This window comes from Camelus bactrianus, chromosome X (assembly GCF_048773025.1).
Source record: "Camelus bactrianus isolate YW-2024 breed Bactrian camel chromosome X, ASM4877302v1, whole genome shotgun sequence".
NCBI classification, from domain to species: Eukaryota; Metazoa; Chordata; class Mammalia; order Artiodactyla; family Camelidae; genus Camelus; species Camelus bactrianus.
In genome coordinates, this window is record NC_133575.1 from 18542676 (window position 1) to 18569091 (window position 26416).

Genomic DNA, 26416 nt, shown 5'->3' on the forward strand with positions numbered 1-26416 from the left:
AACCCTAGAGAATGATTCTGAGATAAGACATGGGATTTTGAATTATCATTGTAACTAAATGCTCTGAGTAAGTCTCGGTTAAAATAGAGAAGGTTGTCCTCATAAACTCACTCTGGATATTTCCGTTATTTTCTTTGTAGGGACAAAATCAAGACTAACAGAACTTTGTAAAGAACCGGATGCTTCAGTCCTCTCTGTGAAGAAGAGATTGTCTTCTGCAAGTCAACCAGAAAGAACTTTCCTCCACCAACTCTGAGTGTGACACCATACTTAATCCAGTGCTTGAATGTGTATTTTCTCCGTATGAGCTGGACCTTTTCCACAGATGTTTCCTGTAGCAACTGCAGATCTTCCACTAAAGTAGTAACCTGAGTCATTTTTTGTAGTGTGATGCCCTGCTCTGGTGGGCGCCTGTCGTGGGCAGGCGCAGAGCCCGCCAGCGCGCTCGCGTCCTCAGACCTCTCTCCTCATTACCAGGGAGTTGAGTGTCTGCGGTCTCCCCAGATTCCTAAGCTCCCGCACCCCATTCCAGGTACAGCAGGTCTCTGCTGTTGCTCTTTGTGACCAAATACCATGTTTGTCCCAAATCACCAACTAAGGCCTGGGAGTCTGCACGTTGGAGACAGCAGCTGAGCGTGTCTTGATAATCGGGTCCCAGGGCCCTTCCTCTCTCTTGCGCATCCCTCCTTGCTCTCTGATTTAGACTTTGGCCTTCTTCCATCCGATCGGATTCTCATTGTGAGGCGTGGGTACTTTTGTGTTAGATCTTCCTCTTGGATGCATTGATTTCATTTTGAAATTCATTTGTATACTTCCATTCTATTGATTAAAGCGTTCCAAAAGTTGTCTTGGAATTTTACACTTAACTGCTTGGTTTCAAAGATCTTAAGTGAAAAACTACCTTCTGGTCATTATCAAGTTTGCAAAGAGGGGGAAGTGGCATGTTTATCCTTATGTAAAAATTTTTACCACCAAATACTGTCCCTTTGTCATACTGTACTCCTTTGCAGTTTTCTAAGCCCCTGTGTGATGCACTTTACTAGTTGTCAAATAGACTGTTGAAGAGAAAAGTTCTTTCTGGTTTATTTTGAAAAATACCCTAGGGCTTCATAATTCACATTTTCATGAATTTTAGCCAGTCTTAGAATTGTCAAGCTGATTTTCACCATCCTTTACTTTTTGCTGAAAGATGGAATTGGCAGAGGACTTGGGGTAAGGAAGGAGGGCCTGTGTTATATTTACTCTGAGAAATGGAAGCTATTGGAGAGTCCGGATGGAAATCCACAACCTGTAGAGCTACACAGGATGCATTTATCTTCTCTGTATTTTTTCATATATATCATCTACTTTGACTTCTGCCCTTTTTTAACATCCATGTAAATGTTTCCATCCAGTGTTTAAGTATTGAGCCCAATGATTGAGAAGCTGTAACTTGTACAGTGGTCCTCTTCCTTCAGTCCTACGACAGTACCAATGCACTTGTCCCCGCTGCCATCACAGTGGGGCTTTTCCCCCAGATGGAGCTGGGCTCTGACCAGCTGCGCTTGGGTAGGTGACAGCTCTGTTGCTCTTAGTTCCACTGAATCTGATATTGTTTCATTTTATGACGTTACCTGAGCTCATGGTCCTTCCTTCATCTTTAGAAAGATCTCATCTCTTCCATCCTCAGAAGGCTCTCATGAGGGAACTCATATTTATTAGTTGGGTAAGAAAAAGACCAACATGCTTCCAAGATATGGGGGAGGAGCTGGTCCCCATGGAGGCCCGTTTTTTGAGGACTGAGTCAGTGTCTTGGGAGTGGGGCTGATTCCTCTGATGATTTCCTTGTGGTGTAAAGATGTAAAAATGACAGCCCTTTGTGTTTAAAGAGCCCGGCTTTCTTATAAATGTCAGATCGCCTATCAGTATCTGACTTGGCCTCCATTTCCAACCATAGCCCTCTACACTTTCAAGTACAACACACTGGAGGGGGCGGAGGCAGCAGCTTCAGGAGCGCTCCCTCCTGCCTTGTTCTGGCAGCGTTTTAGTGTGCGCCTGCGGAGTGCCCCATGATCATGATGCGCTCACAGCAGGCTCCCTGTAAAGGTTGAAGCTGGCAAAGCTGATAGGGAAAATCCTAGCACGTTCCTCCCTTTCCAGATCTTTTTCAAAAGTAAAGATTTCTTTCAATGTTTTAATGACTGACTTGGTAGCTCTTTACTGACACACTTTCTAGATTATTCATATCCATCTGACCCCAGTACAATCTTGCCTCTCCTGTCTTTGCTTTCTGCATTAAGAATTTAACTTTGCTTCCGAAGAAACCATAAGAAGAATTTCAGCAACAGTCTGTGTTCCCAGTTTGGCTGCCCCAGGTATTCATTTATGCTTCTTTTTTGACTGTATGTGACTCTTCTGGACTTAGGTGTAACCGTCTGGCTATTTGCTGGGTTTTGTCTCTAAGCAGACAGTCACATTTCTACATATCAGTTGAAATATAAATAGCCATTAACTGTTTTTCAGCTAAATTTGTTTAGTTCTCCCAATTCTTCTGTGTTTTCCTCTCATTTACTTGATTTTATTTTAAGTATTTGGGGATGGCATCTACTCTTTGAAGTAGTACCTGGCACATAGTAGGTGCCTAATAAGTATTAACTGAATCAATGAATGGAAATTGACAGATGTTTACCTTGGGTGGTGGGCAACACCTTTCTAAATTCTTAAACTATCTTTCCAAATTAAAAATAACTCAGGTCAGGAGCTGTGGAAATACTGCATTTCCTTTTTATCGTGGTAAGAGGTGACTTGCACATGGAGAGAAACGAAAGAAAGGCAGTAGTGATGGTTCCACAGGAGCCATCTGACCCTTTCTTTGTCTCTGAATATCTGATTTGGACTCCTTAATATAGTAGGTTCTTTCCATCCAATCAGGTGACGTGATTTTATACCCTTGCTTATAGATTCCAAAGAACTTTCACACGCAGCATCCTATTTGAGCCTTAGGATGCCAAGAAGTGGACCATGCAGTTTTCTGTTTTTCATTTGAGTTCCAAAGCAGTTCAGTCGTTTGCCAAGGTGGCATGGAGGAACCAAAGTGAGTAATTGGGTCGTCTTGTTCTTCAGCCCGAGCTCTCAACAGTGAACCAGGTAATTAGCATTATCTCTTTTGAGGAATTTCTTGGTTATGTTAACCCTCAAGGGTAAGATACAAACCAAATTTTGTCTATAGTGTCAGAGAATTCCATTCAGGAGAGGTTGCCTTCTGTGTGTTTTCATTTTGGCATAGTTAGTTAGAGGAGATAATCAAATAGATTTGGTGGCTTTTACCTAGAAAGATAGGCAGCTTTATAAAATGTCTGACTGTAGATAATTACTAGAGTTATTGAGACTTAATTCTATGTTTGAATGAACTCACAGCTCACTGCCAGCTCCCTCATACAAAGACTCCATATTTGAGAGTCAATGCTTTTATCTTTTGGTGGACTGGATTACAGTTTCAGTTGGATTTTCTCACATAGTTGCAAATGTTTTTCTACTGCTGTCCCTTATGAACAGTAACTTGGCTGGCGATCAGATTCTGAGGGTACATCTTTTTTCCCTCAGTTCTTTGGTGACATCACTCTACTATCTTCTAGCATCTGTTGGTACTGAGAGGGCTCAGTCCAACCAGATTTTTCCTCCCTTTTTGTAGGTGACCTTCCTGTTTGCCCTGAGTGCTTGTGATTTCCTGGTTATCCTTGAAATGCACTAACTTCATTCAACTATATCTCAGAGCTGACAGTTACCTGTCGGCTTTTTCAGGTACACAAGGAGCATCCAACATTGACATCGGCACCTTACCACATTTCTTACTGGTTTATTGGTTCTCTAGTTTAACAGTTTGCCCCTCTATTGGCTGTCTGTCCTCTGTCCTTCACATTCATCTAGCCTTTGACCGCATTGGTCTCCTGGTCCTCCTTCCCACTGTGTGATTTGCTCCTCAGATCTTACCCTTCCATTGTGCTGACACTGTTTGCTGTAGTGTGCAGTGTGGCTTTCACTTCTGTTACAGTTTTATTTTTTCTCTTTCTGTCCTTAGCTCCGCCAGCTTTTCCTCTCATTGCGTTGTCCTCTTTGACTCATTGCGTTTCCTGGAAGGCTGAACTGTTGCCTACCATTTTCGTGGTCTCTGAAATCATCCTGTTTCCAGGGTGTGTATATCTGTCTTTTGCTTCTTTCACCCCTTTCTTTCCGTGTTGTTTTGTTCTTTTATTGTTGCACAAGCATCGCAATGGCTTTTTCGGCTTATTGTCTGGTCTTTGCATGGGACCAGTTCTATCTACCAAGAAGGGTGTGGATAAATCCTCCTTGATGCCTCCTCTTTCAAGTGGTAAGTGTTTGATCACCTGAGCCCTTGAACCATAAGGCTGGATATCGATAGGTTATAATGGCAGAGGCTCTTTTTCATTCTGTTCTCTGGACCTGGCTGAAGGAGTGAAGCAAAGCCTCCTCCGAGTGCCTTCTGTGGACACTGTTGATTCCTCTGCCCTGGGGTCCCACTGAGGGAGAGGGACGTCCCTTGAGTTTCCCCACGTCCATTAGAGGTCTCCCTAGCAGGCGTGTGGTGAGTTTGTCCTTCTGCTCTGCTGGATTCTATGTAGTCTGTGTGTTTGGCTCCGAGTGACTTTTGCTCTCCTCTGCGCAAAAAGGGACCACCTGAGATGCCAACCTTTCCTCCTAGGTTTTGCTTCTGGAAATGTGACCACGCAGTGTACCCTCAGCTCATCCTGACTGCCGCTGGGCTTTGTTTCTCCAAATTAAGACATAATTGGTAGCATCCTTTGGAACCGTCTCCACCACAGCTGCCCAGCAACTGTGGCCCACTAGACACCTGCGAATCCTCTTTTCATTAGTCCTCCACTTGGTTGTCAGACACTCCCCTGGAGTCCTCACTATGGGGTGGTGGCTTTTATTAGTTTCATCGTAGGCAGCTTCTTTTTCAGCTTGTGGATGTGTGTGTTGAAGGGCAGGAGCACTTGTATAAACATGCACTCATTCTGCCATCTTCCCCGCAGTCCAGGTGCTTAAACATTGACTTTGAAGATAATGTCCTTCCTAATCAGCAGCTATGTGCTCGTAAATAGATGAAACCAATATCACTTGCAGGAAAGAACCGTTAATAACTTAATACAGGATTTTTGTTTATTGTTCTCCTTGGAAAGATAACTTTTAACTTGAGATCCTGTTCCATTGATTAGAGAAATCTGGACCTTCTGGTTTGAAAATGGAAGATGTGACATTTTAATGAACTTAAGAAGTTACCAGGCACCGACAATGATTTATTAGTTAATTAAATATGATGGGATATTTCAAGCTAGCACATAATCAGAGTTATCAAGAGAAGTATGAATTATTTTGTGTTAACAGGTTTCTAGTTGAGCTGCCCCCCCCTGAGGGTGGTAACCCTGTGAGAGCTGTTCTGGGACACAGGTTTTCTTACCGGTCTTTTCAGTCAACCCATTTTCAAATTTGGTTCATCAAAAAATAGAAAGGCGTTAAGTCCTCATCAGGATTCTGTTTGATATTCATGAATACACACTGAGATGGTTTCTGGGTCTGGGACTGACTATAGAAGCGAACACATCGTAGTTTCATTTACAGGGGATCACAGCTTAGGGGTTTTATTTGGCCTCATTGTAGGATAGAAGCCTCCTGTCCTCAGTGGCCAGTGTGTCCCACTGGGCACACTTTTCTCACCTTCAGAGCTGAGTGCCCTGATCAGGGAGTGCGAGTGACAGCCTCCCTGTGTGCCCCACACTCCACTCTGCGCAGTGCCTTTCCCTCAGGTCAGTCTTTGCCCTGGGTCTGCCCTGTCGTGAGATGCAGAATGAAAGAGGCACCACCCGTACAGGACGAATGAAGGGAAGAGGGTAGATGGAGGAGTCGTGGAAAGGAAAGCCACATGTGTTCCTCGCTTTCAATAATAGCGACTGTCTCCAATGCACTAGAAACCGCACGGGGCTGGGTGCGGGGTGTTGATCACAGCGACGGACCCCCCTGACTCACGGAGCTGGTGGGGGAGTCAGATGAGACACTCACCAAGGGCAGTTTTTAGTACAGTTGGGAGAAAAAGGCAGGAAGGGGGTTGCAAGGGGGGAGTAGGGGGCGGGGGCAAACCCTGTGAATGTTGTTTTCACCGTGGACGGGTGTGTTCCTTAGGTGAGGAAGCACTGGTGAGTCCTGAGTTCTTCTGTCCTTTGTCTGTGTTCCTCTGCATCTGGAGAGCCCGTCTTCCCGGAGGGGCTCCGCGGGGCTCTGCACCGGCCCTGCCGCGGGCCGCGCTGCGACGCTGGGTCCATGAGCGGACTGAGCTCATTGTGCTTCGTTGTCTCACCGACCCGCGGGGAGCCGCGGTCAGATGAGAGGAGCCAGCTTTTCCCGTCAAATTGCACTGAATGATGTGGGCTGCTGTTTCCTCATAACAAAGATGCAATTACAGCAGGTTCTGGATGTGTCTTTTTAGAACTTCAGAAATCAGTATTTAAACCAATTCTTCCCACTTCCAGCATCTGACTGATGGTGCTGGAGTGAAAATAGCTGCTTGTCAGGAGGAAAGACCCTCTTTAGCGCTTGCAAACTGGTTGGGGAGGTGGAGGAAAGGATTCTCCAAGAAAACTTTGCCTCTCATGTCTGTAGGTTGGCGTTAGCTGTGTTCACGGTCCCTTCTCACCAAGGTGAACAAGATCAAATGACAGCAATATTGTAGTCACAGAATCCTTGAGAAACCTTTGTTTCTGCCTTTCCCTCTGTCTCTAAAACCTGGACTTGAATTGCCCATGATCCCGGTGATGGGGTCAGTGCAGCTGGGACAAGGAGAGCTACTCATATTGTGACATGGGTGGTTCTTGGTGGCAGTCTCACTCCCTCGGAGGGAGCAGCAAAGCCGGGGAGGACACTTTGGTTCTCTGACACATGCCTGTCTACCCCAGGGAGGGTAGACTGCCAGAGCAAGAGATGGGATGCTTTGAATGATTCCCATGGGTAGAGCCAATTTGTCATTCTTTAAATTGACTTATTTCCATATAAATGAAAGCACCTTAGGGCATCACTACTGAAAGCCTCTGAACAAATGTCTGATACTGTTAAGTGCCTGCATTAAAAGAAAGCCCACCCCTTATGTCTCATTAATATCCTCGCAGTGTTTAATAAATCAGTAATAGTTTTTGCCTTCCTGTCTCTGTATCCTCTTCCCTCCAGCACTGCCGACTCTGCAGGGGCGGTTCCCATCCCAATTTAAAATGGTGATTTCCAACCTTGATGGAGTCTGCATATCTGTTGAAGAGGATAAGTGGTAGGGCTTGATGCTTGGAGTCCCATAATCCAGTGTGGACAATTGGGAAAACTTTCTGTGGGATTTTTTTTTAAAGGTTAGAGAACTGAGGAGATTTTGTGGTAATAGCGGATCCAGGAATCTTGCGGGGAAAAGAGTACGAACTTAACCTGAAAAGTTTTTCTCTGTTCTATAAATCTCTCAGTGACATTTGGATTAATCAAGCATAATTAAATGTAGTTAGGTTTTTGTCAGATTGTAGTTCAAAATAAAATTCATCTATGGAGAGGGTAATATATTCTGTAGAAATTTTATTAAGCACTTTAGTTAAGCAAACACTAAGGAGAACAAAATCAGCCTCAGGAAGGTTAATTACTAAAAAAACACAAAGTATAGTAGATTATGTAAATCATTTTAATTTTGAATACCATGGTTTGGGCTTTAATTTACATAGAGAGGTATTTCAGATTTGTTTTTCACATCATGTTTTCCACACGTGCAAAATTGCGATTGCATTCTTTAAAAGTTCTCATCACTTTCAGATTCCAGTAAGTTTGCTTACCTTTTTCATGTGACAGTTTCCAAAAGTGAAGAATTATGATTGCTTTCTGTAAAATGCAGCTAATTATTTGAGGATTCCACTAAGTTTGTTCCAATTCTAAAAACCATATCTTTATTTCTGTACCTTTAAAGGAGTGATATTTTAAGAGAGGTATTAGGATAGAGAATGTATATGAAAGCATCCCGCCCATGCCTGGCGTCTCCATAAATAAAATGACTTTTTTTTTAAGAAAAGGTAAAACAGGAGAGTTTAGACGATGATGATATATCTTTTTATTTTAGTAATTTCTTTAAAGGAAGAAGTGAAGAGATTGAATTGATTGTAGAAGTTATATTTTTCTGTACTCAGAGAATTACATTTTCACGACCCTTCCATGTCTCAGGGAATACCCTTTGGTAAGAATCCCCATGGAAATCTCTGAAGGTCTATCCTGGTATGCTCAGATCTGATCATTCTTGTCAAAATTTCTAGAGCTAGAGTTTCACAAGTATTGTTACCTCGGGAATACAAGATTACCCGAGAAACTTGAGCCTCGCCCTTGTCACCACTCAGACTCTGTGCTTTAGGCTTTTTCATGATAAATACCACCTAAAAGTCCTTTGTTTAGTGGGTGTACCAAGGTCTCTTCATCATGCTTACCTGAGATTTTCATAGAAAAACCCTGCAATTTGATTTTGTTTGATGATTTTGCTTCTTGGCTTCTCAGTGAGGATTCTGTTTTCCATTGGAATTGAATCCTTGGGGGATGATAAAATTTCACTTAAAAGAACATTCTATTAAATAATTCTAACTTTGGCCAACCTAAAAGTGGCCTGCTAATTTGAATTCTGTGCATAACTTTTGCAGATGGGCCAAAACAGCACAAATTGTCAAAGATCACATATACTGTAAGCAGTATGTTTGCCCTGCTGTTAGCAAACGAAAGACATGTCTAATTCTAATGGCTCTTCAGTTCATCTTTGCCTTCCAAATGGGTTGAAAATGGCAACTTTAGAGTGGAATTCTTACTAATAACAGAACCACTTAATGTTTTAAAATAGTCTTACCTTGAGATTCCTTTTGCAAGATAATAACAAGAATCTTAACATCCAGTTCTAACTGTTTTGGCTCTTCATATATGCTCGACATTAAAAAGGCAATGACAGAAGTTACATCTGATTGGAAGTCACAGGCATTTGCCGTTTAGCCGCGCTCGATGGATAAGAGGAGTGAACCGAGCAGTTGGCGGAAACAGGCAGGGTGGGCATAAAATGTTACATTGCTGTTTAGACTACATCATGGCACCTCTTTCTTCCAAATTCCATTTTCTTTTCTCATTTGAACGCTTATATCCATGGGAAACCGCAATCAGTATTTTAAAAGGCACTGTATTTACATGAAGAACTGGCTTGTGCCTTTATCTAAAACTGCTGAGGTTACTATCCCCCGTGTTTCATTTGAACAAATGTTTTAGAATAATTACAGCTAAAGCCTGTCACTGTAGGGGTCTGAAACCCTGGAAACTGCCCGCCATCAGAGAGGGAGCAGGCCGGACTACAGGCCTGACACCTGGGCTCGCCGAGCGCCGTCAGGAGGCAGGTTGTGTCCGGCTGTCATAACCAGCATAAAATGTCAAAAAGAAGGGGCTTGCCAGATCCTGTATTTGCTCCCTTTTTTCTCTAGCTGCCTGTGTAACTTCCTGGGGACAACATCACATAAAGTCCTTTGATATCTTGCTTTTCAATTTTAAAAGTTCCTGTTAGAGCTGGCACGTGAGTCTGTAAGTTGTGCTTGTACTTACAATTCTTTTTCAGACTAGACCAAACTAAATGCATCTTGGCTCTGAGTAGACAGCTAAGGTTTACCCAGAAAGTCAAGATTTACCTAGAAAGTATAAAGTATTATTATGTACTTTAAAAAATGCAAGTTGGCTGTATTCAGTGTCAGAGGAATTGAGTTCTGTTGCGTCTTCCTTTGTTTCCGATACGTTCATCGTTATTATTCGCTCCTCTTGCTGCGTTGCACTGGAACTGAGCGCTGCACTCTGATTTAACACCTGGGCTGGGCTTGAGTCCGTCCTGGACAACGTGACACACGGTTTGGGAGTGTAGAACCTACCACTTCAGCATTCTGGCTAACCCTGGTCCCTGCAGAGTTCCTTGGTGATAAAGTCATTTGAGGTTGTAATTGCTGCTTCAGGTTTATATGCATCCTCACAAAAGTACATGAGTGCTTGTAACTTCAATATTTTCCAGATATAGAACACAAGCTGTGAATACTTAAGAAATGCTTAAACCAAATAAGAAAAATCAGCGCGGAGTGAAATATGCCATTGCGGACATATTTAATGTTGCATTTAAATGTAAAGTCACTTGGCTGATTTTTCATTGTAACTCCTAGACTCATAAAAGCAGTGTCTCAACCGGAAATGATAGCTGATTTAACAAGAGAAAAAGACTAACTTATATATGAAATGAAAGTTCATTACAGTGTTTGTAACCCTAAGTCCAAATCTGACCTGATTTCACTTTGGGCAGCTGTCAGCTTAGTTACAGTGAAATGTACACGCGTGTCCAGCGTTCACAAGCTGCCTTGTGGTTCATAGAGTGAAGCCCGGCCCTGCGTGTTCTGTGCTGTTCTGTGGCCTGACTGGTGCACACTGTCACAAGTGAAGGATGACTTTGGTTTGAGGTCATTTGTCGCTCTGCATTCCGTGGAGAAAAGTATTTTTGTGATTGTTGGAAAAACAACCAGGGAAGTGTGTGGCTCAGATAATGTTCTCCATCAGTCGTGGAGCCATCTGTGGTGTGTGTCATAGCCAAAGTAGTCCTGAAGCACGTGGACAATTCTGTACCACAACCGTCAAACAATAAAGTGGTAGTTGTGTTTCACTGGGCGTCAGTGTGGTCTTTTCCTGAGTTCTTGTCTGTAGTCTCATCCCTCCCACCTGTAAGCTTCGCCTTCCGCTTGCTCAGTTTCTAAAATTCAGTACATGAACTGCACCAAGCACCTTTGCAAGTTGCTGGGAATGGACAAGGGTACTTTTCAAAATTCTTATGATTGATCAAAGCGAAAACAGGTTCTTTGGCTTCTCGGTGGCAGGGAACATTGAGCTCATCTTTTGGGGGAATAGCCTATTGGCAACATAAAGGAACTGCTTAACAGTAAACTGTTAAAATGGTATTATTTCAAAACACGATCCATGGATCGAGGAATGGGGACCATATAATGTATTGTCCAAGCCAGCACACTTTGACAGGGAGAAAGAGCACTATTAATAATTATGCTGTAAACCACATAAACAGGTGTAAACCGGGACTGTCCCAGGCAAACCGGGCTTGACTGGCGGTGGACCACCTACACCAGAATTACCTGAGATGCTGGTTAAATGCAGATTCCTGGTCTCTGCCTCAGCTCTGCTGATTCAGATACTCTGGGGTGGAGGCCTCGGAATCTTTATTTTAACAAATGCTCCAGGGCAGTCCTTTAAAAAAATCTATGTTGGGATCTGCTGTCATATGGAATATGCAGAAGATAAAAAACGACATTTTCAATTCAAGGGCTATTGGTTCCCATGGTCTTTTCTGAGGAGCTGGTGCAGCACCTGCACCAGAACCCAGTGCCTCCAAAGACACTTGAGTGCAGTTAGAAACTTCCTGAATAAGAGATGGAGTCTTCATATTATTTACCGATGTGTCATTCTTTTACTAAACATTCAGTGGGGAAGGTGTGCTTTTTTAAAAATTTGAGAGCCCCTAACTGCTGTCTTGTGTACTTATCACGAAAAAACAAAACTTCTGAAATATTTGAGGCAAAAAACTTGGGTTTGAATGATTCCTGGAGAGTGTTAATGTCAGGAAATCAGCACATCTGCCTTGGTTCTGCTACCAGCTAGCTGTTAATGGTGCTTAAGTTTCCTCATTTATTAAATTAGGGAGTTGGCCTGCATGGTTCCAAGGTTCTTTCCAGGTCTGATGTTTTAGGGCACGTCTTAAAACCTGAAATGGGAAGCAGTTACTAATCAGCTGCTTTCATGTTGTGATGTATTTTGCCCAAATAATACCAAATCAGCGACTCTTGAAAGTGACAATTTTTTAATTGTCCATCTGTATTTTACCAACAGTCAGTCACTGTGCTAACGCATCATTCACAACTGGGGAAGAACATTCTCGTAGCAGCCACTCCTGCCCTGTTTGGAAACTCAGAAAGTAAGTACAGTTTAGACTCACAAAGAGCCCCTCACTCAAGAGTGTGGTTCCGTGAGGCTGCTACAGAGCACTTACTCTGGTGTCTGTTTTTACTTCCTTGTCCTTCATTTCAAAATTCTTTCCCATGACTTAACAGTGCATGTTCACAGCTATTCTCTGCTGATATTTTCAGGTGTTCACTTCATAATAACCCAGAGGCGTCCTCTCTGATCACATGAGTGTATCATAAAGCGTCCCGTAGGAGGGCTGCCTCCGGGAAGGGTTTCTGGAGACCACCGCCCACCACGGGAACTCTGACAGCGGGAATGTGGTCTATCTTTGTTGTCCAGTATGGTCACCACTAGCCACCTATGCCCTTAAACTGTGGCTAGTTCAACTGAGGAACTGAATTTTTGATTTGTATTCACTTAAATTTAAATAGCCATCTGTGGCTGTGGTGACTGTATCGGACAGCAATAGCTGTTGAATTTTTTTTTAACTAACATCAAATGCCCATTTTCACCAGTCACTGGGCTGGGTGCTTGACGGTACCCTCGTCATTTCTCACTGGTAGTCTTAAAATGAATCCTTTGCCCTCTGCCCACCGATGACACTGCCATCAACATAATCGTCTCTCTTTGGATAAGAACATAACAAAATAATATCTAGACCTTTTCCCTGTCAAAGCTGCTTGGCACACCAGTTCTCACCTTTGCTACAAAAGGCATTGATTGTCAACCTCTTTGAATCCAGTTCTCTCAAAGGCTCACTCTGTTCCTTGAGTTGAGTATGAACAATAGCCCAGGGAGTCTCAACCTGGCCACATCAGAATCTCCAAGTTCTGAGTCCCATTTCAGTTCCATTCCGTCAGCTGATGTCTGGGAAGTCTTTTTTAAAGAGTTCCCTAGGAGATGTGTGACAGGATTGAAAACCACTGATCGAGTCCAAATCACAGAGCAGCCTTTGAGAACGGCTAGAATGCTGGCAACAGCGAATCCTACCCCCTGGCACAGAGCAGGCCTAGGCACCTTGCAGTTACACTGATGCTCTATTTAACAGGTAATTGGAAAATACAAGAGAGAAAAGGCCTCGTCAATTTGGGTTTGGGGCAACTGAGCAGTTTTGCTGTTTGCGTCTGTGTAAGAAACTCTAAGTTAAGCCAATGCTACTTTTATTGTTCCTGGCATTCTTGTCCAAACAGAATTTGCTAGACCTCAAACAAAATAAACATGTTAATGACGGCAACACGGCGATGGATACAGAAGCCTTCGACACGTCCCTAGTGACAGCTTAATATAACAGTGTAATTATTTCTAAAGTTGGAGATAATTATTGTCACCTTAGCACAATTCGAATGGAGCTTCTTACATGAAAACTGCTCTTTTCTTAGGGCTTCAACTGGTAACAAAATAATCGTTTATGAGAGTAAATACTGCCCCATTATTCAGATGAGAGAAGTCTGTCAGCCACTCTGCAATCAAAGAACCTATGGTGAGACTTTGAATGACCATCTCATCCAGAGAACAGCTCTGTCCAAATAGGAGATCTTATTCCAGACCAGGCCCCCATATGCTTGGTGAGGCCTTAAGGAGAGTGTGTTGACGCCTGATGCCTTTGGTAGCTCACCCAGAGCCTTACTGTCGATGGGCCAGCTAAGGGGTAACATCACCAGCCTCTTACACTCAGCATTCTCGACAAGTGGTTTCTAATAAATAGCAAAAGTAGATTTCACAAAGAAGATTTTCTATTTCCCTCCACTCTGAGTAAGAGTTAGCAATCTTAGCACCCCGGGAGAGTTAGAGCGCTCTACCCCAAAGAGATTAGTAAAAATAATGTGAAATTGGTAAGGTAGTAAACTCATTGTAAAATTCTGTTTGGCAGAGTTCAAAACATGGACTGTTCTTCAAGAGCTCATTCAAGTCAGAGATTGGGCCAGTCAGGAGAGGCCAGAGTTGAGACTCAAGGTACTGAACTGAAATTGGGTTGGGGGCAGGGATTGCGGCTCACTCAAATGTTTATTGAATGCTTCAGACAGGAATGTGTGGGAGCCCTTAAGTTAAAATGCAGATCAAAGGCCACAATGGGAAAAGAAGTTACTCTAGAAAGGAGTATGGTGTACCTTAATCCTGGATGGCTAGACATGAGTCCCAGCTTCAGCTGGGTGCAGTCAACATTCAAGGATCGGAGAAACAAAAAACAAACCAGGGGGAGAACAGGCAGGTAACAGATTCTGCCTGATAGCCAGAAGCTCTATTCCTGGGCTTGTTTCAGCAGGAATGTGTCTGGTGATCAAAGACGTTGGTTAGCTACCCTTTCCCCTCTTGTCTTCTCGGTACAGCCAAGTATGAACAGGAGGGTACGTACTGCCCAGAGAATGGGTGGCCATGGCCAAGCCCATGTTTATGAGTTGAGGATCCAACAGGTCCTCTCCTCATGGACCAATTAGCATGTTCACTGAGGTCAGACTTCTCCCGTTATAACTATATAACGCTTCCCTTGTGGATGTCAAAACTCAAGAGAAACATTTTAACCAGTTCATCACGAGTAGATGTAGGAATGTTAAAAAGAGGAACATGAATCTCTCTATCTGCATGAGAATTACAGCTCCTCTACTCTGTTAGAACCTAGGGAAGGGTTCACGGGTTTATGATCACTGTCTTCAGTCACTTTGTGGTAGACAGAATTATGGCTGCCCAAAGATGTCCACATCCCAATCCTCAGAACCTGGGAATGTGTTCTATTACATGGCAAGAAGGAATTAAAGTTGCTGGTGACCTTAAAATAGGGGGAGGGTCCTGGATGATCCAAGTGGGCCCAGTATAATCATAAGGGCCCTTATACTGAGAAGAGAGAGGCAGCAGAAGTGTCCAAGTGATGGGATGTGATGTGAGGAAGACCAGACTGGCCATTGCCAGCTTTGAAGTCGGAAGGGGGCCACAAGCTAAGGAATGCAGGCTAAAATGCAAGAAAACAGAGTCTCCCCTAGAGCCTCCAGACAGGAATGCCAAAACCTTAACAGTAGCTCAGTAAGATCCATTTTTGACTTCTGACCTCCAGAACTGTAAAATAATACATCTGTTTTGTTTTACGCCACTGAATTTGTTTCAGCAAGAGGAAACCAGTACACACCTCTTCATCTTCTTTCATGTATCATTAATCCCTGGGTACCAGACATGGAGAAAAATCGGAAAAGAATCAGTGACTCAGTTGTGTCCATGTCGGTTTGTGTGGTCAGGCCAGTAAATGGCATCTTGTTAGCATCCGTCCAGTGGAACATGATTATCAGACAAGCAAGTCTGGTTGTCTCCTCAAGCTATGTAGTGAGTCCTGTCCTGCCATGTGCATGGCAGAAGATGACAGGTTTTCTTTGAACTTAGAAACTGTAGAGTGACAAGTTCATTTGCAAGTATAAGGAGTTGAAAGCTCCCTGTGGAAAGGGTAGAGTATCCCAGCTTTTCCAGGTATGGATTCATTAACTTTTAAAACGGAAGGTTACATATCAAATGTCAAATATTTAAATTTTGTCTAACCCCTCCATTAGAACTCTGCTTTTATGAATAGAGCACAGTAATCTTGCAGATCAATTCCTTTTCCTGCCCCGCAAGAAAACAGTGAAGGCAAGGGGAATAAAAATCGCTTATACCAGACAAGTCAACCCTACTCTGAACATTTCTCCTCAAGTTTCCCACACGTGGTCAACTGCAGCTGACATGCAACCAGTATGGTGTGTTTTCTTGAATGTAAGTTATGTTAGTACAGAAGGGCCAAGCATTTAACAACCACTTAGCACCCGTGGATATTTATGCTTTTAATGATGTTTTCAGATTTTACTGGTTATTGATTGGTTTTTAGTTCATTTTTTTTTTAAAGAATTTGATCACTGGGTTTACATTGGTGCTTATGAATTGTCACTCTGGCTGAAAAGCATCTCTGTACGAGTCTTTTTGTCTAATAGGCTGTGCTGAATACTTGGAGAGGTTGCTTAAACAGTCAACTCCAATGGCCAATGAGGACTCCAGTACAAGAGGACCGTGCGTGTGTGCGTGTGTGTGTAAATATTATTGCTAGTGAACCTTTTAATGCCAGGGGTTCTGCTTACTAACAAAGCCTAATCCTCTTTGGGGGCCAATATTAGAGCTCTCACACGTGAGTTTTATTATGCCTTAGAACTGATTTTCCCTTGAGAACATTCTGGGGGATCAAGGAAGTCAAGAAGAAACCTGTACCCGTTACTCGAAATACAACCTGTCAAGAATGTGTTTGATCTGTGTGGCAAAGCCAAGTGATATGGTCTACGAATAATAGTTATTTTGTTTTTAAATGAATTCCCTTGCTGCCTGCAGGCCAGGCTTTATTTCTTCTGGGGCCTAGGCAATGTTAGAACTGTTGTTGTTTCAAAGAGCTAGACCTCTCCAGGTGGAGTCAATAGAAGCAACTAAATTCACCTAGTGGAGCACAATTCTCAGAACATTAACATCTGCCTTAATTGTTGACATTCGGGATCCTGAGTTAGCGCCTCCACCCCCATCTATCTGCTTCCAGCTGATCAAAAGAGCTTTCCCCAAAGATGGAAAAGTGGTTGAAATAGCCACGCCCCAACGCTTAGGTCCAGGTGAAAAGCATTCCTCCAGGAGACTAGATAGAAGCGGTGTGGAGACGCCGGGAGCCAGTGGAGGTGGAGGCGTCAGTCCGGCCGCCGACGCTGTGACCTGTGGATGCCTCAGGCCACCTCTCCACCCCGGGGTAAGCGCCTTCCCATGGTCGCTCAGTGACAGCATCCTAGCTGGAGAAGTTTAGGGGCCATGCAGGCTGCCTCATAAATTCAAAGACCTTTACCGGCAAGGAGACCTCAGAAACGGTTTCCTCCAAGCCCCTGATTTTACAAAAGCAGGCACTGAGGCCAGGAGTGAAGTGGTTTGGTCAAGGTCAGAAAGCAAGTTAGCTGTGGAGCCCACAGCTCAGGGCCCGGACTGGGCTTCCTCCGTGACTTCCCCTCTAGGTGAGTCTGCTCCTAACCAGCTTGTAAGTCGGCTGTGAGCCCTTGGGCACGTCCAGGCTTGGCCCAGTGCTGCACAGCGTGGCGTCCCATCCTTCTGAAGCACTGGGCGGAGCCGGGGCAGCGGCTACACTCATCCATTTCCGCCGCGAAGTTGAGCTACAAACAGAACACACAGCAGCACGCTTTTCAGAAACACGCCAGGCAAAAGTGCAATTCTGCATCCCTTTATTTATAAACAAGTTGGGAATGCTGTGTTCTGTTGGGGAGCAGGAGTGGGTTTGGAACGGGGAGGGGAGGAGCAGGGTTGGGGGTGGGTAGGGTTGGGGGCTGATTCCAAAGTTCGCGTTTTTCAGCACCAGAGCAAACGCTTGGGCATAAGGTCGTGCTTTAACCTAGACGAGTCATCGCCTTTTTGTCTTATATGTACAGCATAGTTTTAAGTATGTATGCTCTTCTTATGGCTTTGTCCCGGGACGCATCGCAGTGACACAACAAAAAACTCAAGTCTAGAGAGTAGAAGTTGCAAATGCCTCATGAGCTCATTCTTTAAAAAAGAAAAAAAAAGAAAAGAGAAAGAAAAATCTGATGGTCGAGACTAGTGCTGAACAGATGCCTGAGGAACAGGAACATCTCTGTTCCTTTTGGGCTCATCTGATTCAGCTGAGTCTATGAGGCCATCTCGCGTCTCTCCCTAGGGCATGTCCAGGGGGCTAAGATACGTCCGGAAGATGGAGAGAACAAACCCACGCTCCTCCCATCCCTCCCTCCAAGGATGGGCTCTCAGTGACTACAGCCTAAGGCTTGGAGCGAGCTGGCCATCCCACAGCTGTGTCTCTTCCCTGCAGAGCAGGTCAGAAGGCGGACTTAGGTCTCAGGATCACTCCTCTTGAGGTTGGTTTCCTTTGCCTTTGTTAAGTCCTGGCCCACGGGAGCTGGCTTGCCGGATCTGAGCCACTCAAATGTGACTATGACATGACAGCTGCCCCATGTTGTTAGCTGGTGACCATTTGACTTTAGGGTCCCCAGGAGGGAGAAGTGGCAAAATGGGGAAGCTGGGCAGGGGGAACCCACATCCTGCACGGGTACCTCCTAACCTTGGGTATCTACGAAATGAAGTCTGCTACCTTCACCTGTTAGGTGAGTGGTAAGGAAGCGGAAAGGAACCCCTCTCTCACTTCTGCCCACCTTCTTGTGACCTGCCTCCTTCCACAACCTAAATTGCTCTTCTCTCACCCTCAGTCTGGAGCTTCCTTCCCTTTCTAGAGCAGAAGAATCTTGCCTTGCTTTTTCTCACTTGTGCTTACCTCTCAGAGCTTGCATCACACTTTATCCACATCTCATTCCAGCCTTAACCCGCTCTTGGCTATTGACTGGAGGCCCAAACAAAGAGCAACCCCATCTCCTCCTAGGCAAGGGAGGAGGGGCAAGGGGAAACTGATGGCCAGGAAACATCAAAAGTTGGGTCACAGAATACCCCATTCCTTCACAGTCATCTTAGGATGGGGAGGTACTGTTAGAGGTCGGGGAGGGGGACATCAGGCGAGATTTAGAATGGACTTGCGGGTAGTTACAGCCATCCCTGGAAGAGCCCAGGCATTAGTCATTTCCCATAATTGGTAGCTATGATGGCACTGAATCTGAGTAAGCGGCACCTGTGGGTAAGATGCGTAAGGCCTGCAAACTTAGCATCTGCCTGATAGGTCAAGCCCAAGCTATTGGCGCCAGAGCAGGATTCAGGTAAAGTGGATTCATCTGCTCTGGGCCATGGTGTAAGCTCAGAAAAGGCATTCCTGAGAGTTTCCCTACAAAGGAAGGTGCCGAAGTGGCTTGAGAGTGCAGACTTCCTTCCTTCCTTCCTTCCTTTCCTCTCCAGGCCCCTCTTTCTCCTTTTCGCTTCCCTTGTCCTCACTGTCTGGCCTTGCCCAGCTGCTCTCCTTGCCCTGTCACTGTGACAAGTGTCAACTGCCAGAAATGGTGGGCCTATGTCCCCATGTGCCCGCGGTAGAGGACGGGAGAGACCGAAGTGGGCACTGTGGACGAATGGGGCCTCTGCCTCTCTCGGCAGAGAAAAGCTCTGGGCCTTGATGGCAACGAGCAGTTTTCTTCTCCCGCACCATGCTCCCACTGGCTCTCTGTCCCACACGAGTGCTCGACAGAGTTCTGGCGAAAGTGCCAGGAACGAGGGGTTTCCGAGCCAGCGTAGCCTCATGGTTTTGCTTCGCAACAAACCCCACTTATCTCTAGGTGGGCAGGGAGGTAGTTCAACCCCAGCACAAGGGGGAAAGACACACCACCATCCTTCACTGATTGCCCCACTCATCACCCAGAAGGCTGGGTCCCAAGGCCTCTGAAACGGAGGACTTTCTCTCAAAAGGGATGCTGGGCTCTGGCCTCACTGGGAATCGGCCAGGCAGCGCCTCTTCTGCCCAAGAGGGAGGCCTTACACCTCGCCTCCGCCTGCTCATGGCCCACTTGCGCACGTGGGGACAGTGACAGCAGAGACAAGCCGGGGGGAGGGGGTGCTTAGCGTCTTCGTCCCATTTGAAACCTAGGGCCGGGGGATCTGCAGTCCCACCTGTAGCATTCAGATACCGAGGCTCCCACCGTGCTCTGGGAGACTCTTCAGAGCCTCCCTCCACCCAAAAAGCTGACGGGAGGCCATGAGAACGTGCTCACTTCTTGGCTGGGACAAGACATTGCTACCGGAAGGCAGGCTGAGCTTTGGACAAAGCAGCTTTGAGCAAAGTGCCCAAGTCTCAGGGAACCAGGTAGTTCTTAAGACCGAGGATTTTAGTGGAGTGTGAGGGCGAGAGGAGCAGAGTGTAAAGCGCCACCGCCATGTATTCGTGGCGCATACAGTGTGCGCCCTGGGCGGCGTGCTGGGCGCATACACAGAACAGACACGTGCAGGTAGCGCCCCTAGGGGTCTACTATGTGGTCTGGTACATCAAACTGTTATTTGAGGTCTATGAAACTGTTAACTGGTCAGAAATGGGGAAAGCCATTCCGTAATAGCATCCTTTTAAGGAGAAGCTTCAGGAAACATCTACCATCTGCTAAACTTGGAGCCAAAGCAAGGCAGCTCCTTTATATATATATTTATATAGGATGTTTTGTTGCATTTCCCATAGATTAAGGTAATTTCTGGAAAACAATGAAGTCAAACCAATGATGAAAGAGTAGAGCCAGGAGCACAGGAGGCCTTAGGTGGCCTTCTCCGTGACAAAACTATCCTTTGAATAAGAAGTTCAGGTGCACGCTAGGTGACCCTGTATGTAGCTGGCCTAAAGCAGGCTTCGTTTAGGCTCCACGTTCCTGGAACTGGAAAGAATTGATATGTTGTGACATCAGGTCCCAGTGGCTAAACTTAGAAGGTTAGCGTTTGTCTTTAACTATCTCAGAAGCACTTTGCCACCTCTACTGGAAACAACTTTATTCTGGCAGAGCTTGGGTGGCAGGAGGCAACGTGCAAGGCCCTTAGGAGCTGGAAGGAGCACGCTGAGGAAACAGCCACTTCCACAGGCGGCATACCTGGTGGGGGTGGGGGTGAGAACCAAGACGGAGGGCACCCCGCTCAGTGCAAGTCTCCTGGGGGTGCTCTGCACCTTTCCTTAGCAAGGGTGGAGTGATTCTAGATGATAAGAGGTTTCGTGTAGGTCTGTCCGGCTGGAAACCTCCATGCAGAGCCCAAGTGTTGGGCTGAGTGGAGACTGAGGGAGAGCTGGTCCCAACGCCGTCCCTTAGCAGGGCTCAGAGTCTCCCTGCTGCGCTGCAGCTCCTGTGACTATTAGCCTTGACACCACCCAGGCACCCCCAGTGCCCCGGCCTTCCTCCCTGGCCTGTGTGGTGCGGCTCCTGTCTACTAGCAGCTTCTACTTCTCATCCTCATCCCCCTCGCTCATGCTGCTAATGGAGGCTGAAGCTGCTTTGGGTGAAGACGGGGGTGAGGTTTTGTTCGGGAGCCAGGAGAAGGTGGGCGATGGGGAGCGGGAAGGGGACCGGCTCCGGGTCGGGCTGCTCACGGGGCTCTGCTTTGGGGACAAGGCCTGCAGCATCCGGCTACTCCTCTCCTGGAACATCTGCTTCTGGAGAGAAATGGGAGAGAAGGCGTCTGTTCAATGAGTTATCCAAGGTGGCAGAGAAACCAAAAAAAACCAAAAAACAAAAAAGGCAGGGAGGACAGCCCCTACTCAAAGGCTGGATTTCCACCCCCACCCCCACCCCACAGACTTGCATTAGAGCCCGGGTTCCCCAAACGGTCTCCAGAGAGGAGCTGAGTTGAGATTCAGGGGCAGGAAGATGTCGACACATCAGATTATCATCACTGGTGGTTCTGGGGACTCATTCTTGCTGCCCTCTCCTCCAACCACAGAAATCAACTGCTGACTCTGATTTGCCAGGCAAATGGTAATGTCCTTGGTGCTGGAAGGGCAGCAGGAAATAAAACAAAAATCCCTATCCTCGTGGCACAAGGCATCACACAATAAGCCAAAAAAAGATGAGGTTTGTCAGATGGAACTATGGTTTGTGAGGACAAGAAAAAAGAGGATAGCCACTGGGAGTGTGGCTGGCAGGGCAGGGGGCTGCAGGTCTAAGTAGGATGTTCAGGGAAGGCCTCGTGGAGATGTTACTTGAGCAGAGCCCTGAAATTGATGAGGGAAGGGACCACACGGATGGAAATCAGGGCCTGTCCCCAAGAGGGGCAAGGAGGCCATGGAGGTGGGAGTGGAGTCACCTGGGTGAGGAGGGGCGGGGGGTAGGGGTTAGGAGGCGGTCACCAGAGGAGTAACAGAAGGCTGGCCATGTGATAACTTCGGCCTTGACTCTGAGGAGAAGAAAAAGCCCTGGAGGGTTCTCTATCTCTGGAGTTCTGAGCCCAAGAGTAACCAACTCTGATTTTGGTTTTAAAAGGGACCCCTCTGGCCGCTGTGCTGGGAGCAGACTGCAGGGAAGCAAGGGCAGGAGCAGGGGGCACAGTCAAGATCCCACTGACGATGGCGCCCGGGCCGGGGCGATGGCCGTTAGGATGGCGAGAAACGGCCGGAGTTCTGGTATGTGTTTTTTTCCCATAGTTTTATTGAGGTACAATTTAAAGTTTGGCTTTTTAGCGTACAATCCTGTGAGTTTTGCTAAATGCCTAAAGTTGTGTGATGGCCAGTACCATGGAGTTAACAGAGAATTCCGTCAGCTGCCTGGTTCTCTCAGGACCCTTTGCGGACGCCCCCTCCCCCAGCCTCTGGCAACAGATCTGTTTTCTGTCCCAAGTTTTGCCTTTTCCAGAATGTCATCTAAATGGAATTATGCACTCTATGGTCCAGCTACATTTTGAAGGTAGAACCAATCGAGTCTCTGACAGATGGGATGCAGGCGGTGGGAGGGAGAGGAATGAAGTGACTCCGGTTTCTGGCCTGGGAAACTAGAAGGCCGGCCACGCCCTGGGCCGGCGTGGGGCACCGTGGAGATGCAGGAGGTCGGGGTGGTAAGAGGGGTCATCTCATTTGAGGCCTCAGGTGACTGCTGCTTGCTGTTCTCACAGCCGAGCCCTTCCGTGACACTGGCCTTCGGCCTGCAGGCGCTGCCGGTCTCCCTGGCTGCCCTTCGCCGGCCACTCGGCCCCCACGCGCCCCGCTCCCCACTTCACAGCACCCTCCCGCGTGGCCTGGGCCCTGTGCTCCAGCTGCCGCCGGTGCTCCTTGGAGAGCCTCAGCCCCCAGCAGCTTGGCCCAGTCTTCTGATCCTAAACTGGCCCGGAGAGCCAGTTCTCTACTAGCCACTTCAGATTTTGCTTGTCCTTGTTGATTTTACAAACTGCTACTGAGACCCCTGGGGACCAGGTGCTATATAAGGAGGGGAAGAAGAGGGTAAAGATGGTGGTCATGGCCAAACTGGGCCTCAGTGACATGCGGGCAGAGCGGGTGGAGATGGGCAGTGAGCCCGTGGGGCTGGATGAGGGCTGGCTTCCCCAGCAGAAGGTGCTAAGTGGAGAGTATTAAGGACAATTGCTTGGCCTGACTGGACCCCAGGTGCCTAGAGGGTGACAGCAGCTGAGGCTGGATTTCTCCCCAAGAGCCCCTGGGAGATTTGAATCAATACAGGGATATGGTAAGATCAGGGTTTTAGAAACACCTTTGGGTGTAAGCATAAAAGCAAACAAAGAAACCATAAAGGAAAAGATTGATGTTTGGCTATATGAAAATTTAAAACTTCCATACCTCAAAAAAAAAAAAAACTATGAAATAAAGTACAAGGCAAATGGGGAAAAGGGAAATTTGTGTAACGTTTAAATGTAAATTATGGATCTTAGTATATAAACAGACCTTAACAAATTAAAAAGAAGGAAATGAGCATCTGGCACATACAGACAACTCACAGAAAACTTACAAGTGAATTATAGAAATTGGCATCACTAATAATCAAACAAATGCAAAATGATTGACATGAAATATCTTTTCTATATATCAAATTGCTAAAGATTTTTTAATCTTCCCAACCTTTTAAAACTTTTTCTAGTTCTGAGATATAATTGACAGAGCACTGTATACATTTAAGGTCTATAGCATAATTATTTCACTTAAATATATCAAGAAATGCCTACCTCAGTAAAGTTAATTGATACCCATCATCTCATGGATTCAAAAAATTTTTTTCCTTATGACGTGAGCTCTTAGGATGTACTCTCAAAACCTCCGATACACACCACACAGCCATGTTAACTGTAGTGACCGTGTTGTATGTTACATCCCTAGTACTTATTTATCTTCTAACTGGAAATTTGTACCTCTTGACCGTCTTCCTCCAATTCCCCCCACCCCAGACTCCCTACTTCTGGTAACCACAAATTTGTATAAGTGAGATCATACAGTATTCGTCTGTCTCTGACTTATTAGAATAATGCCCTCAAGGTCCATCCGTGCCATCACAGGTGGCAGGATTTCCCCCTTTTATATGGATAAGTAATATACCACTATATGTGTACACCACAACTTAATCCATTCATCCATCGATGGACACTTTGGTTGTTTCCATGTCTTGGCTATTAATAATGCTGCTATAAACATGAGTGTGTAGATATCTCTTGAACAAAGTGTTTTCATTTTCTTCAGATATAGAGTTGAGCCTTGAACAATGCAGGGGTTAGGGGTGCTGACAGTCTGTGCAGTTGAACATCCGTGTATAATGTTATAGTTGGCCCTCCCTCTGTATTCCTGGTTCCACATCTGTGGATCCAGCCAACTGTGGATCATACAGTACTTTAGTATTTACTACTGAAAAAAAATCCAAGTATAAGTGGACCCGTGTAGTTCAAACTCGTGTTGTTCAAGGGTCAACTGAAATGGAATTGCTGAATCACATTTTGAATTTTTTAAGAAACCTTCATGTTTTCCATAGTGGCTGTACCAGTTGACATTCCCACCAACAGTGCACAAAGGTTCAATTTTCTCTATATACTTGCCAGCATTTGTTATCTCTTGTCTTTTAAATGCTAGCCATTCTAACAGGCATGAGGTACTATCTCACAGTAGCTTTGATTTGCATTTCCCTGTTGACTAGTGATGTTGAACATCTTTTCATATACTTGTGAAGTGTGATATCTCCCACTTTGTTCTTCTTTCTCAAGATTGCTTTGGCTGTCTGGGGTCTTCTGTTGTTCCATATAAATTTTAGGACTTATTTTTCTATTTGTGTAAAAAAAAAAAACTATCTTCTTTGGAAAAATGTTTATGCAGGTACTTTGCTCCTTTTAAAATTGGATTATTTGGTTTTCAACTATTCAGTTGTATGAGTTCTTTATATATTTTGGATGTTAACCCTTTATCAGACATATGGTTTGCAAATATTTTTTCCCTTTTTTGTAGGCTGCCTTTTAATTTTGTGGACTGTTTTCTGTTGCTACAGAAGCTTTTTAGTTTGACATAGTCTGATTTATTTTGTTGCTTGTGCTTTAGGTGTCATACCCAAAAAATCATTTCCAAGACCCCTGTCAAAGAGCTTTTCTCCTATGTTCTCTATTAGGAATTTTATGGTTTGTGGTCACATTGAAATCTTTCATCCATTTCGAGTTAATTTTTGTGGGTGGAGTAGGATAGGTGTCTACTTCCATTCTTTGACATGTGAATATCCAATTTTCCAGCACCATTTATTGAAGATACACTCTTTGCTCCATTGAGTATTCTTGGCTCCTTTGCATGAGTTTACTTGTGGGCTCTCAATTCTGTTCAGTTGGCCTACGTGTCTGTTTTTATTGTCACTACCATACTATCTTGACTACTATAGCCTTGTAGTATAGCTTGAAAGCAAGAAATGTGATGCCTCCCACTTTGTTCTTTTTTCTCAAGATTGCTTTGGCTGTCCAGGGTCTTATGTGGTTTGATATAAATTTTTGGACTGTTTTTTTTCTATTTATGTAAAAAAATGCCATTGGAATCTTGATGGGAATTGCACTGAATCTATAGATGGCTTTGGGTAGTATGGACATTTTAACAATATTCTTATAATCCATGAACATGGGATATTTTTCCATTTATTGGTATCTTTGATTTCTTTCATCAATGTCTTGTAATTTTCAGTATAGAGATCTTTCACCTCCTTGGTTACATTTATTAAGTATTGTATTGTTTTTGATGCTGTTGTAGGTAGGATAATTTCAATTTTGTTTTCAGATAATTCATTCTCAGTGTGCAGAAATGCTACTGAGTTTTGTATGTTAATTTTGTATCCTCAACTTTACTGAATTAATTAGATCTAACAGTTTATTGATGGAGTTCTAGAATTTTCTATATATAAAATCATGTCACCTGCAAATGAAGACTATTTTACTTCTTCCTTTCCAATTCTAATACTTTTTATTTCCTTTTTTTTTCCTGCTTGGTCTGGCTAGGATTTTCAATACTATGGTGAATAGGAAAGATGAGAGTGGGCAGCCTTGTCTTGTTCCGGATCTTAGAGGATCTTTTTTTTTTTTTTTTTCTCTTTTCAGAACTTTTTTTGTTGTGGTAAAATATATGTAACATAAAATCGGCCATTTTAACCATTTTTAGAGTGTACAAATCAGTAGCATTAATGACATTTATGATGTTGTGCAACCATTACCACTGTCTGTTTCTAAAACGTTTTCATCACCCCAAACAGTAACTCTGTACCCATTAAGTGATAATGCACCACTTCCCGCTCTCCCAGCCCCTGGTTACCTCTCTTCTATTTGGTATCTCTATGAATTGCCTATTCTAGAGCTTTCAGCTTTTAACCTTTTACCATTGAGTATGATGTTAGCTGTGGGATTGTCATATTTGGCCTTTATTATGTTGTGGTACATTCCTTCTATACCTCGTTTGTTAAGAGGTTTTATCATATATAGTTGTTAAATTTTGTCAAATCCTTTTTCTGCATCTACTGGGATGATC

At 44.9% G+C, this 26416-nt stretch overlaps 2 protein-coding genes across 5 annotated transcripts in view; one reads left to right on the plus strand and one right to left on the minus strand.

The window, feature by feature from the left end:
* The window catches only part of PDK3 (pyruvate dehydrogenase kinase 3), a 69294-nt gene extending 58574 nt beyond the window's left edge, over positions 1-10720 (plus strand). For all 3 annotated transcript variants that reach the window (XM_074359601.1, XM_010968486.3, XM_010968485.3), the window contains exon 12: positions 141-10720. In XM_074359601.1, coding sequence (XP_074215702.1) covers positions 141-171 — 31 coding nt within the window. In that variant the 3' untranslated portion in view covers positions 172-10720. The remainder of the gene's footprint in view (positions 1-140) is intronic.
* A 6503-nt stretch (positions 10721-17223) lies between these two features.
* The window catches only part of PCYT1B (phosphate cytidylyltransferase 1B, choline), a 116784-nt gene continuing 107591 nt past the window's right edge, over positions 17224-26416 (minus strand). For both annotated transcript variants that reach the window (XM_074359604.1, XM_074359603.1), the window contains exon 8: positions 17224-21100. In XM_074359604.1, coding sequence (XP_074215705.1) covers positions 20888-21100 — 213 coding nt within the window. In that variant the 3' untranslated portion in view covers positions 17224-20887. The remainder of the gene's footprint in view (positions 21101-26416) is intronic.